The sequence below is a fragment of the Heptranchias perlo genome, chromosome 1 (genome assembly GCF_035084215.1).
Source record: "Heptranchias perlo isolate sHepPer1 chromosome 1, sHepPer1.hap1, whole genome shotgun sequence".
NCBI lineage: Eukaryota > Metazoa > Chordata > Chondrichthyes > Hexanchiformes > Hexanchidae > Heptranchias > Heptranchias perlo.
The window spans coordinates 156,878,631-156,893,590 of record NC_090325.1 but is presented as its reverse complement, the minus strand read 5'-3'; the positions used below and the strand labels follow the sequence as shown (position 1 = coordinate 156,893,590).

At 44.2% G+C, this 14,960-nt stretch overlaps 1 protein-coding gene across 1 annotated transcript in view; it reads left to right on the top strand.

The window, feature by feature from the left end:
• gucy1b1 (guanylate cyclase 1 soluble subunit beta 1) overlaps positions 1-12,098 on the top strand; it is a 145,633-nt gene extending 133,535 nt beyond the window's left edge. The window contains exons 12-13 of the mRNA XM_067969961.1: positions 11,138-11,292; positions 11,838-12,098. Coding sequence (XP_067826062.1) covers positions 11,138-11,292; positions 11,838-11,970 — 288 coding nt within the window. The 3' untranslated portion in view covers positions 11,971-12,098. The remainder of the gene's footprint in view (positions 1-11,137; positions 11,293-11,837) is intronic.
• The last annotated feature ends 2,862 nt before the right edge of the window (positions 12,099-14,960 follow it).

The following is a 14,960-nucleotide window of genomic DNA, read 5'->3' as shown; positions in this document are numbered from 1 at the left end:
TATCTGGGAGCGGCTGCAACACATCTGGGTTACTGACAAACTGCAGTTTAGGGCCTGGAGCTGGAAGCGAGAAACTAGAGTCTGGTGTGTGGGGCTGGGAGAAAGCAGGGTGGCTGGGGCTAAGATGGAGTGAGTAGGTAGGGGTATGGAGCCCGTAGGCCAGAGGGAATGTGGAAACCAGCCCTGGAGATCTGGCTTGGAGACAACGGGGAGGCTGATCTGAAAAACAGTTAAGCTCTGAAACTACAATCGGAAGTTAATTAATTTAGTTAGTTATCAAATAGTGATGTCAAATTGATTGTTCAGATTACAATGCTTTAGATGACACAGGAGTTTTAACAAAACAGTTGAAAAAAGCGATGCCGTACTCATGTCAATGTTTTTAGTATTTTCTGCTTAAATATTAGCTTTGGACAGTGTTATAACTAAAAAGAGAGAAACCACTTAAACTTACTTATTTATCTGCTTATCTTGAGTGTGCCACCTAAGCCAAAGAAAACCATGCAGCACAAGAATTACGCGTATAAAGGACAGATACGTTTTACACACAATTTAAACAAACAGAACAAAATTGAAAATCAAACCTTATCTCATTAATGACATTTTTGGAATGAAAACTAATTGCTGCTTACATAGTATGAAATATTGGAAAGAAACCATGGATAGAGAAATGGTTGGAGGGCAAAAGACGAAGGTTGGGAGTAAAAAGAAGTTTCTCGGCCAACAAAGACGTGGTTGGTGGTGTTCCACTGACGTGTGTGTTGGGGTTGTTCTTATATTTGCTACCTAGACACAAATGATCTGGACTTACGAATCTGTCGCAGATTACAAAATTCTTTTCCCTATCTTGAAACCTAATCTCTTTGGAATATGAGCAGTATTACTTGGGCCCAAAATTCTTATTTTAACTAAAGTGGGAGAAGGCCTGTTTTTCCCCATAATTGACATTCTGGTAAAGAAATTGGGTGAAATAAGGAGAGAAATTCAGCATTTTAAAAAAATTCTTTAGGATACGTGAGGTAAGAATCAACCGAGACTGAAACACTTTTCTAAATAATTGGTTTAATTGACATTAAGACACTACAGTTTTACAGATAAAGATGCTTACAACCCTATCCGGGAGTACAACTTGAAATTCAAAATAATCAATTTGTCTGCTTCGGGAGACTAAGGGATTAATTCTTCATCGACCTCTTCTTTAATTGCTTCTTCTTCTGGCTCCTAGAGATCACTGTAAAATAGCTGTTCTTACACCCTCTTGCTGCTGGAAGAAAAGCCTGCCAATGTTTATGGCAGTTTCTCACAGTACCTAAGGTCCAGCCAGATAGCTGTCTTGTCTCTAACCTTGGTCTTATCTTTTGAAAGTACAGCAAATCTCTTTCAGAATAGTCTGAAGCAACAATAATATCCATGATACCTTTTGAATTTGGGCAACTTTCCCAAAATCCTCTGCTTCATTGGTGCTTTGATACAAACGACCCATTCTCAGTAGGCTATCGATCACAAACTAGCCCGCCTGCAATTCTGTCTTGACTGCACAAGGCTTATCCTCCATTTGCTGTTCATACTTTAATCCATCATGCTGTGACAAAGTCCCTTCCTTTATCCATCTCATGTTTCCTGGGAGAGCGTCACCCTGGCAGTTCCCGCACTGTAGGCCTTACTTAGCCTTGTTTAAGAGCAGACACCAAAAAGGACCATATCCAGAGTTTCAAGTTCATCTCTTCAGTCTTCCTTATTATCAGGTATTACAAGTCCATATTGAAAAGTCCAAAATTCTTCACCAAGGTGTGAAATTCTGATGGAGTTGTGGCAGGAGTTGGGGGGTGGGTGGGTCAGAACCCCATACGTTTCCAACCCATTTAAGCTGAATGGCAAAATCCAATTGGGGGAAGGGATGTAGGAATGTTTTTTCTGCCTCTTCCCCCACCTTATATCCTGGTGGTAGTTTTGGGAGCATGCTTGGGGGCATTCCTGGGTAACTCGTTGAATCCTACTAGTAATGCCTCTGATTGGCCCAGTGGAATCCATGTCTGATGAGTAGGCTTTGGTTCTGTTCCGGGCCTAAAATGGGCCCAAAAGATAAACAGTGAAACGTCACTTCATGGTTGGGACTGCAGCAAGTATTCTAAATTACACCCTTTATCTCTTTGGTCTGAGTGGCCTCTAGCTTCTCCTCTTGAAGCAGCTACGTAACGCTCCGAGATAATGCTGGCTGTGCAAGGCAAGCACCACGGTTGAACCACTACAGGCATGGACACCTGCCACGATTACTTCAATTATCCCTTCCATGGAAATTTTCTCCCATAATTTCTGAAAATAGGGTTTTGTTAGTTATGTAAAATAAATCAGCTTTTTTCTTTTTTACAGAAAGCTTTGCAATCTAGTAAAAGGACAACAGTTACTCAAGAGACACAGTTTTCCTCTTTTGGATGCTGATGCTAAAATTGGGGCCAGCAACTGGCACAATGATGCCTGATTTATATGTGTGCTAAAAACTGTTTTTTCCACCTTTGCTGTGCAGGTCCATATGATGTCCTAATACTGCCACTTCAGTAAATGCTTAGAAAACGTACTTTAAAAAAATCCTGACTGAAACTCACTCTCCATATTGTTGATTAGGACGCATAAAATTAAGCACTGCTACAGGTTCATAGGGTTATGCATCAGCTTAAAGGGGAGATGGATTTTTGTTGTGATCAAACGGAAAATGCACATTATGGAGCTGCAGGAAGGTATCTGGAGACAAGAAGATTTCCAGAAGACCCTGAAGTTTTCTGATTCAGCAATAGAAATGTTGGTGGAGCAAGTTTATGAGAGGAGGGAGGTCCTCTTCCCCTTGAATAGTTGATGGGTGCTCAAGCAATTTTGTGAACAGTCATGGAATCTGATCACCTGATGGAGTCAGAGAGGAATTTTCCAGATGTTTTTCCCTTTATGGCCCTGTTTTTTTTCTGTTTTTTTGCCTTCCCAGGAGATTATATGGCTATATGGTAAGAAGTGTCTGGTCATGATGCTCCAGACATCATGCATGTTTGATAGGCTTGATGGACCAGCTGGTCTTTTCCTGCCTATCATTTTCGTATGTTCGTATGGCAAGAGGTGGCACAACATATCAGTGAGTTGCTGTTGAACAGCTCTGGCTGCAGGCAACTTTTGGACCATGGGTCTAATTGGAGCAGAGTTCCACAGCAGAGCGTGAGTTCCTAAAACGAGTCCTAAGCCAGGTGTGCAGGGCACAGCCCTGCCTTCCAAGTGGCCAGCCTTTAACTCGCTGTGCACAGGCAAACAGTGAGGGATTGGTTGACTGATGCTGTGGACTGGGGGAACCCAATGATCTGGGCAAATCCTAAAGCCGTCTCCTGCTGCTTCAGGATGTCCACGGGGGAAAATGATGAATTTGTTTGCTCTCGGAAATGTGCATCAGTCACCTGTTTAATATGAGCGTTGCCTGCAGATTGACTGATGTTGATGTCTACAGGCTGAAGCAGCAGGTGGCAAAGAAGCTGAGGAATGTAGTTACCTTGATTGCAACAGGCAGTGCTGTGCTAACTCTAGCAGTTATCTGCAGGTTTTGTTGCAGGAATTGACACAACTCTGACACTGCCTCCTCAGAAAGCCTCTTTTAAGTATTGTTCCTCAGATAACTGCAGATATATTCTTCTGTAGTTATCTCAACCTGTGAACTCTGTTGGGATGGTAAAGATTTCTCCAAGCACTCCCTCCAGTTGTAGCTCTCTTTACTCCTTCCTTCCCCCAGAGTGGGTATGCAATACCAAAATCTCCATTACAATAGCAAATAAAACAATTTTTACTAACTTTAAGGACAAAAGCTAGTGCAAAAAAAAATCCAAAAGGTGCATACAGCTTTACTTGAGAGAAGATAGAATGCCTTTAAATACTACTGGAGATGGCTGCTTAACAACTTTTACCACCTGTGGTTTGTGGTTGGGAGTAGATAATGATGTTAGGTGGTAAGATTGGAAAATTGCATTGACTTCATAATAATGTCACTGAACCCAGATTTGAATGTATTCATGAGGCTGCTGTCCATTTCAGAGAGGAGCTTTAGCTGCCAGAAAATCACACAAGTCCTCAAACTGGGTGGAAGGAACTGACCTACCATTTTCTGCCCGCTACTGCCCCACTTTCAAGTGCAAATGGCATGGTAAGGAGACCAAAATCACCTCCACCTGTTTGTGTCTCAGTTCCTGTGGGCTATATTAAACATACTAATTGGTCCTAACAGAGGGATAATTTTTCACTTTTGTGGAAAATCGGGCAGGCTGTAATGGGAGCGTGCTCCTCCATGCCTAATATTCCAACATGCAGGTGCGTGCTCGGCGTGGAGACAGCTGAAATTCCAGGGTAGTAGCCTTGTGCTACAAAAGCACTGCAGTTGCATTGCCTGGGGCTTTCCACTTGGGCGGTGCTGGGGGAAAAGGAGGCTTGTACTGCTCCACGGTGCAAGCCTCCTTAAAGGGCCAGAAAAATTGTTCCTGGGGGCATGCCTCCCAGCCCTGGCATTTCCATGGGTTTGGATTAGGGCTTAAAAGGAGGTGCACAGACATCGGCAGCTGGTGCATAGATAGGAGAAAGTACATCCTGCCTTTGTTAAAGCTAAGGAATCTTACAACACCAGGTTATAGTCCAACAAATTTATTTTAAAATCACAAGCTTTCGGAGATTATCTCCTTCGTCAGATGATTGAATGAAAAGGTTCTCAAATCGCATATCTTATACAATGTTGGGACAGCATCACACCAATCAAAAGGTGTCGTTGTTATTCAAACAGGCCAGTCACGGAGAACAGCACGTCCCAGTACACTCGATATACATTGTGTCTTTTACACAGGCAGGCAGAAAGAAACTTAAAATGTTAAAGCTGTTAGTGCAATCATTTGGTGAGTCTTTTGTAAAAAAAAATTGGGCCATTTTGGTGTCCTTTCATGCATTTGTTTTTCATTTCACTTTTTTTTACTTTTTCTCTTTTTACCACCGACCAGTCAGGGGAGTTTTATTTTGATATGTAACAGCTCCAACTGGTAGGATGGGCATTCTTTTGGAATTCTTCTTATCTGCAGGGAGCTAGTGGACAATTAAGATTTCCAGAAGATTTATCAGAAGAAGGTCTGAGGCAGGTTGTCCAGACCAATCGTTTCCCACGTAGCTGGGTTCAAGGACTCTGTGGGAGCATCTTGGCCAAGTCAGCAGAGATGTGCCTTCAGCCAGAGAGATCTTGCTGCTGGTTGGAATTGTATCCTCAGGATGGTATCTGATTACACTAGCAAAAAAACTCATCTTGTGAGGTTGGAAGTTGAAGGACCATATGCAAAGTGACAGACATGTGCATAACCTGCACACCAACCTGGATGTTAGTAAGTGGCTGAGCTTCATGCAGCTAGGTTGCTCTTAAGTGACTTGAGATATTATGATACTGAAATTGATAAAGAGGGAGAAAATTGAATATGAGAGTAAACTGGCAAGAAATATAAAAATAGATTGTAAGAGCTTCTACAAGTAAAAAGGAAGAGATTAGCAAAAGTAAACATGGGTCCCTTAGAGGCAGAGACAGGAGAAATTATAATGGGGAATAAGGAAATGGCAGAGACGTTAACCAAATGTTTTATATTTGTCTTCACAGCAGAAGATACAAAAAACATAACAGAAATGCAGTGCATGTGTGTAAACTCACAAAACGTGGTAAACAAGGTTGGTGAGCTGCAGGCGCAAATAGCCACATGGAAATATGATGTGACGATAACGGAGACTTGGCTCAAAAAAGGGCAGGATTGGGTACTAAATATTCCTGGATACAAGATATTCAGGAAAGATAGGGAAGGAAATAAAGGGGTTTGGTGGCAGTATTGATTAAGGAGAATATTGCAGTGTTGGAGAGAAATGTCCTGGAGGGATCAAAGACAGAATCTATTTGGTTAGAGTTAAGAAACAATAGAGGTGCAATTACATTACTGGGTGTATTCTATAGGCCACCAATTAGTGGGAAGGATATAGAGGAGCAAATTTGCAGGGAAATTACAGAGAGGTGCAAAAGTCATACAGTAGTGATAACGGTAGACTTCAACTATCCTAATATAGACTGGGATAGTAATAATATAAGGGGCAAAGAGGGGGAGGAATTTTTGAAGTGTGTTCAGGAGAACTTTCTTGACCAGTACATTTATAGCCCAATGAGGAAGGAGGCATTGCTGGACTTGGTTCTGGGGAATGAGGTGGGTCAAGTGGAGCAAGTGTCAGTGGGGAACATTTAGGGACCAGTGATCATAGTATCATAAGGTTTAGAATAGCTATGGAAAAGGACCACTCTAAAGTAAAAGTACTCAATTGGAGGAGGGCCAATTTCAGTGGGATGAGAACAGATCTGGCCCAGGTAAATTGGAATCAAAAATTGGCAGACAAAACTGTAACTGAACAATGGGGGGTCTTTAAGGAGGAGATGGTTCGGGTACAGTCTAGGTACATTCCCACGAGGGGAAAAGGTAAGGCAACTAAAGCCAGAGCTCCCTGACAAAAGAGATAGAGAGTAAGATGAAGCAGAAAAAAGGGGCAAATGACAGATGTCAGGTTGATTACACAAGTGAGAACCAGGCTGAATATAGAAAGTTCAGAGGGGAAGTGATAAAGGAAATAAGAGGGGCAAAGACAGTGATAGAGAATAGACTGGCAGCCAACATAAAACAGAATCTATAGGCATGTAAACAGTAAACGGGTAGTAAGAGGAGGGGTGGGGCCGATTAGGGACCATAAAGGAGATCTACTCATGGAGTCAGAGGGCATGGCCGAGGTGCTAAATGAGTACTTTGCATCTGTTTTTACCAAGGAAGAAGATGCTGCCAAAGTAAAGGAAGATGTAGTTGAGATACTGGATGGGCTAAAAATTGATAAAGAGGAGGCGCTTGAAAGGCTAGCTGTACTTAAAGTAGATAAGTCATCCGATCCAGGTGGGATGCATCCAAAGTTGCTGAGTAAGGGTGGAAATTGCAGAGGTACTGGCCATAATCTTCCAAAAATCCTTAGATATGGGGGTGGTGCCAGATGACTGGAGAATTTCAAATGTTACACCCTTGTTCACAAAAGGGTGTAAAGGAAAAACCCAGCAACTAAAGGCTAATCAGTTTAACCTCAGTGATGGGGAAACTTTTAGAAACAATAATCCGGAACATAATTAGCAGTCACTTAGACAAATGTGGATTGATTAAGGAAAGACAGCATGGATTTGTTAAAGGCAAATCGTGTTTAACTAACTTGATAAGAGTTCTTGATGAGGAAACAGAAAGGGTAGATGAGGGCAATGCAGCTGATGTGTATATGGACTTACAAATGGCGTTTGATAAAGTGCCGCATGATAGGCTTGTCATCAAAATTGAAGCCCATGGAATAAAAGGGGCAATAGCAGCATGGATGCAGAATTGGTTAAGTAACAGGAAACAGAGAGTAATGGTGAACGATTGTTTTTCAGACTGGAGGGAGGTGTTCAGTGGTGTTCCCCAGGGGTCGGTACTAGGGCCACTGCTTTTCTTGATATATATTAATGACATGGACTTGGGTGTACACTGCACAATTTCAAAATTTGCAGATGACACAAAACTTGGAAGTGTAGTGAACAGTGAAGAGGATAGTGATAGACTTCAAGAGTATATAGACAGGCTGATGGCATGGGCGGACACATGGCAGATGAAATTTAACACAGAAAAAATGCGAGGTGATACATTTCGGTAAGAAGAATGAGGAGAGGCAATATAAACTAAAGGGCACAATTCTAAAAGGGGTACAGGAACAGCGAGATGTGGGGTTATATGTACACAAATCATTGAAGGTGGCAGTGCAGGTTGAGAAAGCGGGTAATAAAGCATACGGAATCCTGGGCTTTATAAATAGTGGCATAAGAGTACAAAAGCAAGGAAGTCATGATAAACCTTTATAAAACACTGGTTCAACCACAACTGGAGTACTGTGTCCAGTTCTGGGCACCACACTTTAGGATAGATGTGAAAGCCTTAGAGAGGGTGCAGAAGAGATTTACTCGAATGATTCCAGGTTGAGGGTCTTTAGTAATGTGGCTAGACTGGAGAAGCTGGGATTGTCCTCCTTGGAACAGAGAAGGTTTAGAGGAGATTTGTTAGAGGTATTTAAAATCATGAAGTGTCCAGACAGAGCAGATAGAGAGAGACTGTTCCCATTGGCGGAAGGTCAAGAACCAGAGGTCATAGATTTATGGTGATTGGCAAAAGAAACAAAGGTAACATGAGGAAAAACTTTTTTACACAGTGAGTGGTTAGGATTTGGAATGCACTGTCTGAGGGGGTGGTGAAGGCAGATTCAAGCATGGCCTTCGAAAGGGAACTGGATAAGTACTTGAAAGGAAAAAATTTGCAGAGCTACGGGGATAGGGCGTGGGAGTGGGACTAGCTGGATTGCTCTTGCACAGAGCCGGCACGGACTCGATGGGCTGAATGGCCTCCTTCCGTGTTGTAACCTTTCTATGATTCTATGAAATAGTAAGGAACTAAGGGTCTAATGAGAGGGAGGAACTTAAAGTAATTAAGATTAGCAAAGTAAAAGTTTTAGAAAAATTAATGGGACTAAATGCTGACAAATCCCCTGGACCTGATGGCCCACATCCTAGGGTTTTAAAAGTAGTGGCTGCAGAGTTTTGATCTTCCAGAATGTCCTAGATTTTAGAACAGTCCCCGTGAATTGGAAGGTAGCAAATTAGCCCCACTATTCAAGAAAGGAGGGAGAGAGAAAACAGGGAACTGCAGGCCAATTAGCCTGACATCAGTAGTTGGGAAAATGCTAGAATTTATTATTAAGGATGTGGTAACAGGGCATTTAGAAAATCATAATATGATTAGGCAAAGTCAACTCGGTCTTATGAAAGGGAAATCATGTTTGACAAATCTGTTAGAGTTTTTTGAGGGTGTAACTAGCAGAGTAGATAAGTGGGAACCAGTGGATGTAATATATTTGGATCTTGAAAAAGCATTCAATAACGTGCCACATAAAAGGTTGTTACACAAGATTAGGGTTCGTGGGATTGGGGGTAATATATTAACATGGATTGAGGATGGTCTAACGGGCAGAAAACAGAGAGTAGGAATAAACGGATCATATTTGGATTGGCAAGTTGTAACTAGTGGAATGCCGCAGGGATTGGTGCTTGGGCCTCAGCTATTTACAATCCATATTCATCACTTAAATGAAGGGACCGATTGTAATGTATCCAAATTTGCTGACGATACAAAGCCAGGTGGGAAAGTAAGCTGTGAGGAGGATCCAAAAAGACTGCAAATGGATATCAAGTGAGTGGGCAAAAAGGTGGCAGATGGAGTATAATGTGGGGAAATATGAGGTTATTCACTTTGGTAGGAAAAATAGAAAAATGGAATATTTTTTAAATGGTGAGAAACTATTAAATGTTGGTGTTCAGAGGGATTTGGGGGTCCTTGTACACGAAACACAGGAAGTTAACATGCAGGCACAGGAACAATTAGTAAGGCAATGGCATTGTGGCCTTTATTGGAGGTGGGTTGGAGTATAAGAGTAAGGATGTCTTGCTGCAATTGTACAGGGCTTTGGTGAGACCACACCTGGAGTACTGTGTGCAGTTTTGGTCTCCTTACATAAGGAAGGATGTATTTGCCTTAGATGCGGTGCAGTGAAGGTTCACTGGATTGATTCCTGGCATGAGAGGGTTGTCCTTTGAAGAAAGATTGAGTAGATTGGGCCTATACTCTCTGGAGTTTAGAAGAATGAGAGATGATCTCATTGAAACGTATAAAATTCTTAGAGGGCTTGGTAGATGCTGAGAGGATATTTCCCCTGGCTGGAGAGTCTAGAACTAGGGGACATAGTCTCAGGATAAGGGGTCGGCCATTTAGGACTGAGATGAGGAGGAATTTCTTCATTCAGATGGTCGTGAATATTTGGAATTCTCTACCCCAGAGGGTTGTGGATGCTCAGTTGTTGAGTATATTCAAGACTGAGATCGATAGATTTTTGGACTTTAACGGAATCAAGGGATATGGGGATCGGGCGGGAGAGTGGAGTTGAGATCAAAGATCAGCCATGATCTTATTAAGCGGCGGAGCAGGCTCAAGGGGCCATATGACCTACTCCTGCTCCTGTTTGTTATGTTCTTATGTTCCTCTGATCTTTTGTAAGTGTGATAAGGTTTCCGATTCGACATTGCATCCTAAAGGTATGCTCTCCGGAGACATGGTTATGAATGCGATACAAAAACTGAGCTGAATGGCTGTGTGAGGACATGGAATGGGTGAGGAATACAGGTGGAACAGGCAGCACTTTGCAGTATGCAATCTTTGGGCTATCCATGAGGTACATGATTTAATTGGGTACTGTTTCCTTTTGAAATTCCTTCATGTATGACATCTTATTCTCCTTCTAGTCTCAGGTTCTGCACAAAAACTTCAGTTGCAGCAATATTGTATCATTTTATGGAGTAGCATGTTGAAACCCTAATACACTGCACAGCCATGATGACCCATGAATACTTGTTACTTCAAAAGTGCTTGTCACACAGGCAGTACCAATAGTTTTTCTGTGCAGAGTAGAAGTCATTAACATTAAACAAAGTAGAAGTAAAGCATTGCAATATGTGACCTATGCAAGGAAAGGACTTGATGGGCCAAGAATGAGACCTCTTATTCATTATATTCTTTCCTAGGTTTTTTTACTCAAAATGGAAGACGTTGGGGTAATTTTCTGAGTGTGTGCTGTTCCCCGCCACCAGCGCATAAAGGAAAATAACGGACACATGGCCTGCAATTTTCCATTATGTGTTGCTGGCGAGCGTTACTAGGTAAATTACTTCCATTCAGTCTGCTTGTTTCAAATTCCTTTTGTGCAATACTTGGCTGATTTAACTGAATGTCAAGGTGATGACGTTCCTGCTTTGATATCAAAGCAGATGATTCACAATCGTGCCATGTGCCTTCAATTTATAACCGAGGTGTCTTGGTCTCAGAATGTCAGATACATTTGCATCGCATGTATGCGAGAAACAGCTGATTGTTGATCATTCATGTTCTGCCCAACTCAGATGCTGCTTGTTTTGGAACATTTTGCATAATTTAAAACTTCTTTTTCACTTCAGATCACTATAGGCATTCACACTGGGGAAGTGGTCACTGGTGTAATAGGCCAGAGGATGCCTCGCTATTGTTTGTTTGGAAATACTGTTAACCTAACAAGCAGGACAGAAACCACTGGAGAAAAGGGGAGAATCAATGTCTCGGAGTATACATATAGGTGAGCAGTAGTTTAATTTTTAATATATTTGTTTTTTGGGGGGAGCAAACAGTTGTTCAATGTAGACTACCATTTATGCTAGGGTGTGTTTATAAGGCAGCAGCACATTGATGGAATCAGATCACAACTTTAACCATAAGAGCAAAACATGGGCAGTTTGTTTCATTTCAGCAACCCAAGTATTACATTGTTAAAACACCCACTCCTCGATATTATTTCAATATATACAGATGCCTTTTTGTGGGGCAATTTCATTTGCTGCCATTGAGTGTTAATGCTGATGATAATGAATCGAGAACTTAATCACAAGTTGAACTGAATGTGCGTCATGCCATGTTAGCTGCAGTTTTATATCAATAAATATTACAGGAGAATATCATACTCTGTATTGTTGACAAATGATGGCCACCTAAACAATACAAGTAAGGATGGTATTGTGTGGTAAGATTGTAACGGTTGGGGTGGACAATTCTTATCCTTTAGCTTTCCGAGTTAGCGTTGTTTCATGAGATGAATGGTCCTAATTGCCACTTTTTTGTAATTAGATGCCTAATGAGTGCAGAGAACTCAGATGCACAGTTTCAACTGGAGTACAGAGATCTGGTCAGCATGAAGGGCAAGAAAGAGCCAATGAAGGTTTGGTTCCTGTCTAGAAAATGCACTGAGACTGATGTGTGATTCATCAAAGAACAATTTATCATTTGGACCTTATTTGATGAATAGTGAAGAGTTCACTTTCACAGCTGAAAAAAATAAACATTTCCTAACCTAAAGGACATTTTATATAAATTACTGCTAAGTAGCATGATAGTTGTTTAATCTTTGGTTAAGATTGTTTCTCATTTTTCTTCATTAAATGTCATGGGAACAACTGATTACCACCAGCAAGCACTATTTTTTTGATTGATTTGCAAACAAGGATTTGCAGATTGTGCCAAGTGTGACAACAACCTAACAAGAATGAGTACAAAGTACTCAAGCATCTGTAAAAGAGCCACCATCCTGGCAGTTATGCAGGTATTGCACCCACCGGTGCCCTCCAGCACTGACTCTGTCAGAGGCTACGGGGTCAGCAGGAGGGTACCTAATTTGCGTGGGGCCAACGGGCACATACACTACCATGGGCACATTACCAATGTCCATATGCACCATCCAGCTGGAAAATCCTGTGCCTGGCCATCTTTGGACGGCGGGGGTAATGGTGGTCAGGGTGGGCTGAGTGGGGGTTGCTGTGGCCCTGTCCCATCCAAGACTGCATGCAGTGTTCACTTGTAGGAGGACCAATCCAGGATTTGTTTTTAACGAAAAAAATATTCGCCAGTCTTTGGGGATCCAGGCTGCCTCCCTGGCCTAGATCTCTCCTAGTGGGGCCCAACAACATTCATCGGGAGGCTGGTAAACTTCATCTCACTCAGAATACCAGCTTCCAGTCCTATGCCTGTTCCTGACAGCGGGGGAAGCAGGAACTTCCAGTGCAGCCATCCCTGGCATCATTTGCCTCATAAAGGTTGGGTGAAGATTCCATCCTTTACAAGGCTACATGGAAGATCCCAGAAACAGCGGAGACCCAGCGTAACTAGGCCTCTTCCCTTTTCTGGTGCATTCTGTCAAACTCCTGATTGAATTATGGTGGAAGCCTGGCAAACCCACAAGGAATTTCAGGGCCTGAATCCCAGAAAACAACCTAACTGTACCGTTTTGTCAGGCATGTTACAATGAGGATTTCTAATAACTAACATCATAACTGTTGATAACATTGGATTCTAATGTGATTCCGGGGAACAATCTCCAGGACTGCTGATAACTGAGCAGTCCGTGGCCTGTGTCGTAAGGGCTTACTGGGCCCTCATGGTCTGTATTGTAAGGTCTCACTGGGCGCTCGTGCCCTGTGCTGTAAGGTCTCACTGGGCGCTCGTGCCCTGTGCTGTAAGGTCTCACTGGACGCTCGTGCCCTGTGCTGTAAGGTCTCACTGGGCCCTCATGGTCTGTGCTGTAAGGTCTCACTGGGCACTCATGGCCTGTGCTGTAAGGTCTCACTGGGCGCTCATGGTCTGTGCTGTAAGGTCTCACTGGGCACTCATGGCCTGTGCTGTAAGGTCTCACTGGGCGCTCGTGCCCTGTGCTGTAAGGTCTCACTGGGCACTCGTGGCCTGTGCTGTAAGGTCTCACTGGGCCCTCATGGTCTGTGCTGTAAGGTCTCACTGGGCACTCATGGCCTGTGCTGTAAGGTCTCACTGGGCGCTCGTGCCCTGTGCTGTAAGGTCTCACTGGGCGCTCGTGCCCTGTGCTGTAAGGTCTCACTGGGCCCTCATGGTCTGTGCTGTAAGGTCTCACTGGGCACTCATGGCCTGTGCTGTAAGATCTCACTGGGCACTCGTGGCCTGTGCTGTAAGGTCTCACTGGGTGCTCGTGGCCTGTGCTGTAAGGTCTCACTGGGCACTCGTGGCCTGTGCTGTAAGGTCTCACTGGGCGCTCGTGCCCTGTGCTGTAAGGTCTCACTGGGCGCTCGTGGCCTGTGCTGTAAGGTCTCACTGGGCCCTCATGGTCTGTGCTGTAAGGTCTCACTGGGCGCTCGTGGCCTGTGTTGTAAGGTCTCACTGGGCACTCGTGGCCTGTGCTGTAAGGTCTCACTGGGCGCTCGTGGCCTGTGTTGTAAGGTCTCACTGGGCGCTCGTGGCCTGTGCTGTAAGGTCTCACTGGGCACTCGTGGCCTGTGCTGTAAGGTCTCACTGGGCACTCGTGCCCTGTGCTGTAAGGTCTCACTGAGCACTCGTGGCCTGTGCTGTAAGGTCTCACTGGACGCTCATGGTCTGTATTGTAAGGTCTCACTGGGCACTCGTGCCCTGTGCTGTAAGGTCTCACTGGGCACTCGTGGCCTGTGCTGTAAGATCTCACTGGGCACTCGTGGCCTGTGCTGTAAGATCTCACTGGGCACTCGTGGTCTGTGCTGTAAGATCTCACTGGGCACTCGTGGCCTGTGCTGTAAGGTCTCACTGGGCACTCGTGGCCTGTGCTGTAAGGTCTCACTGGGCACTCGTGGCCTGTGCTGTAAGATCTCACTGGGCACTCGTGGCCTGTGCTGTAAGATCTCACTGGGCACTCGTGGTCTGTGCTGTAAGATCTCACTGGGCACTCGTGGCCTGTGCTGTAAGGTCTCACTGAGCACTCGTGGCCTGTGCTGTAAGGAATCACTGGGCGCTCGTGGCCTGTGTTGTAAGATCTCACTGGGCACTCGTGGTCTGTGCTGTAAGATCTCACTGGGCACTCGTGGCCTGTGCTGTAAGGTCTCACTGAGCACTCGTGGCCTGTGCTGTAAGGAATCACTGGGCGCTCGTGGCCTGTGTTGTAAGGTCTCACTGAGCACTCGTGGCCTGTGCTGTAAGGAATCACTGGGCACTCGTGGCCTGTGCTGTAAGGTCTCACTGGGCACTCGTGCCCTGTGCTGTAAGATCTCACTGGGCACTCGTGGCCTGTGCTGTAAGGTCTCACTGGGCACTCGTGGCCTGTGCTGTAAGGTCTCACTGGGCACTCGTGGCCTGTGCTGTAAGGTCTCACTGGGCGCTCATGGCCTGTGCTGTAAGATCTCACTGGGCACTCGTGGCCTGTGCTGTAAGGTCTCACTGGGCACTCGTGCCCTGTGCTGTAAGATCTCACTGGGCACTCGTGCC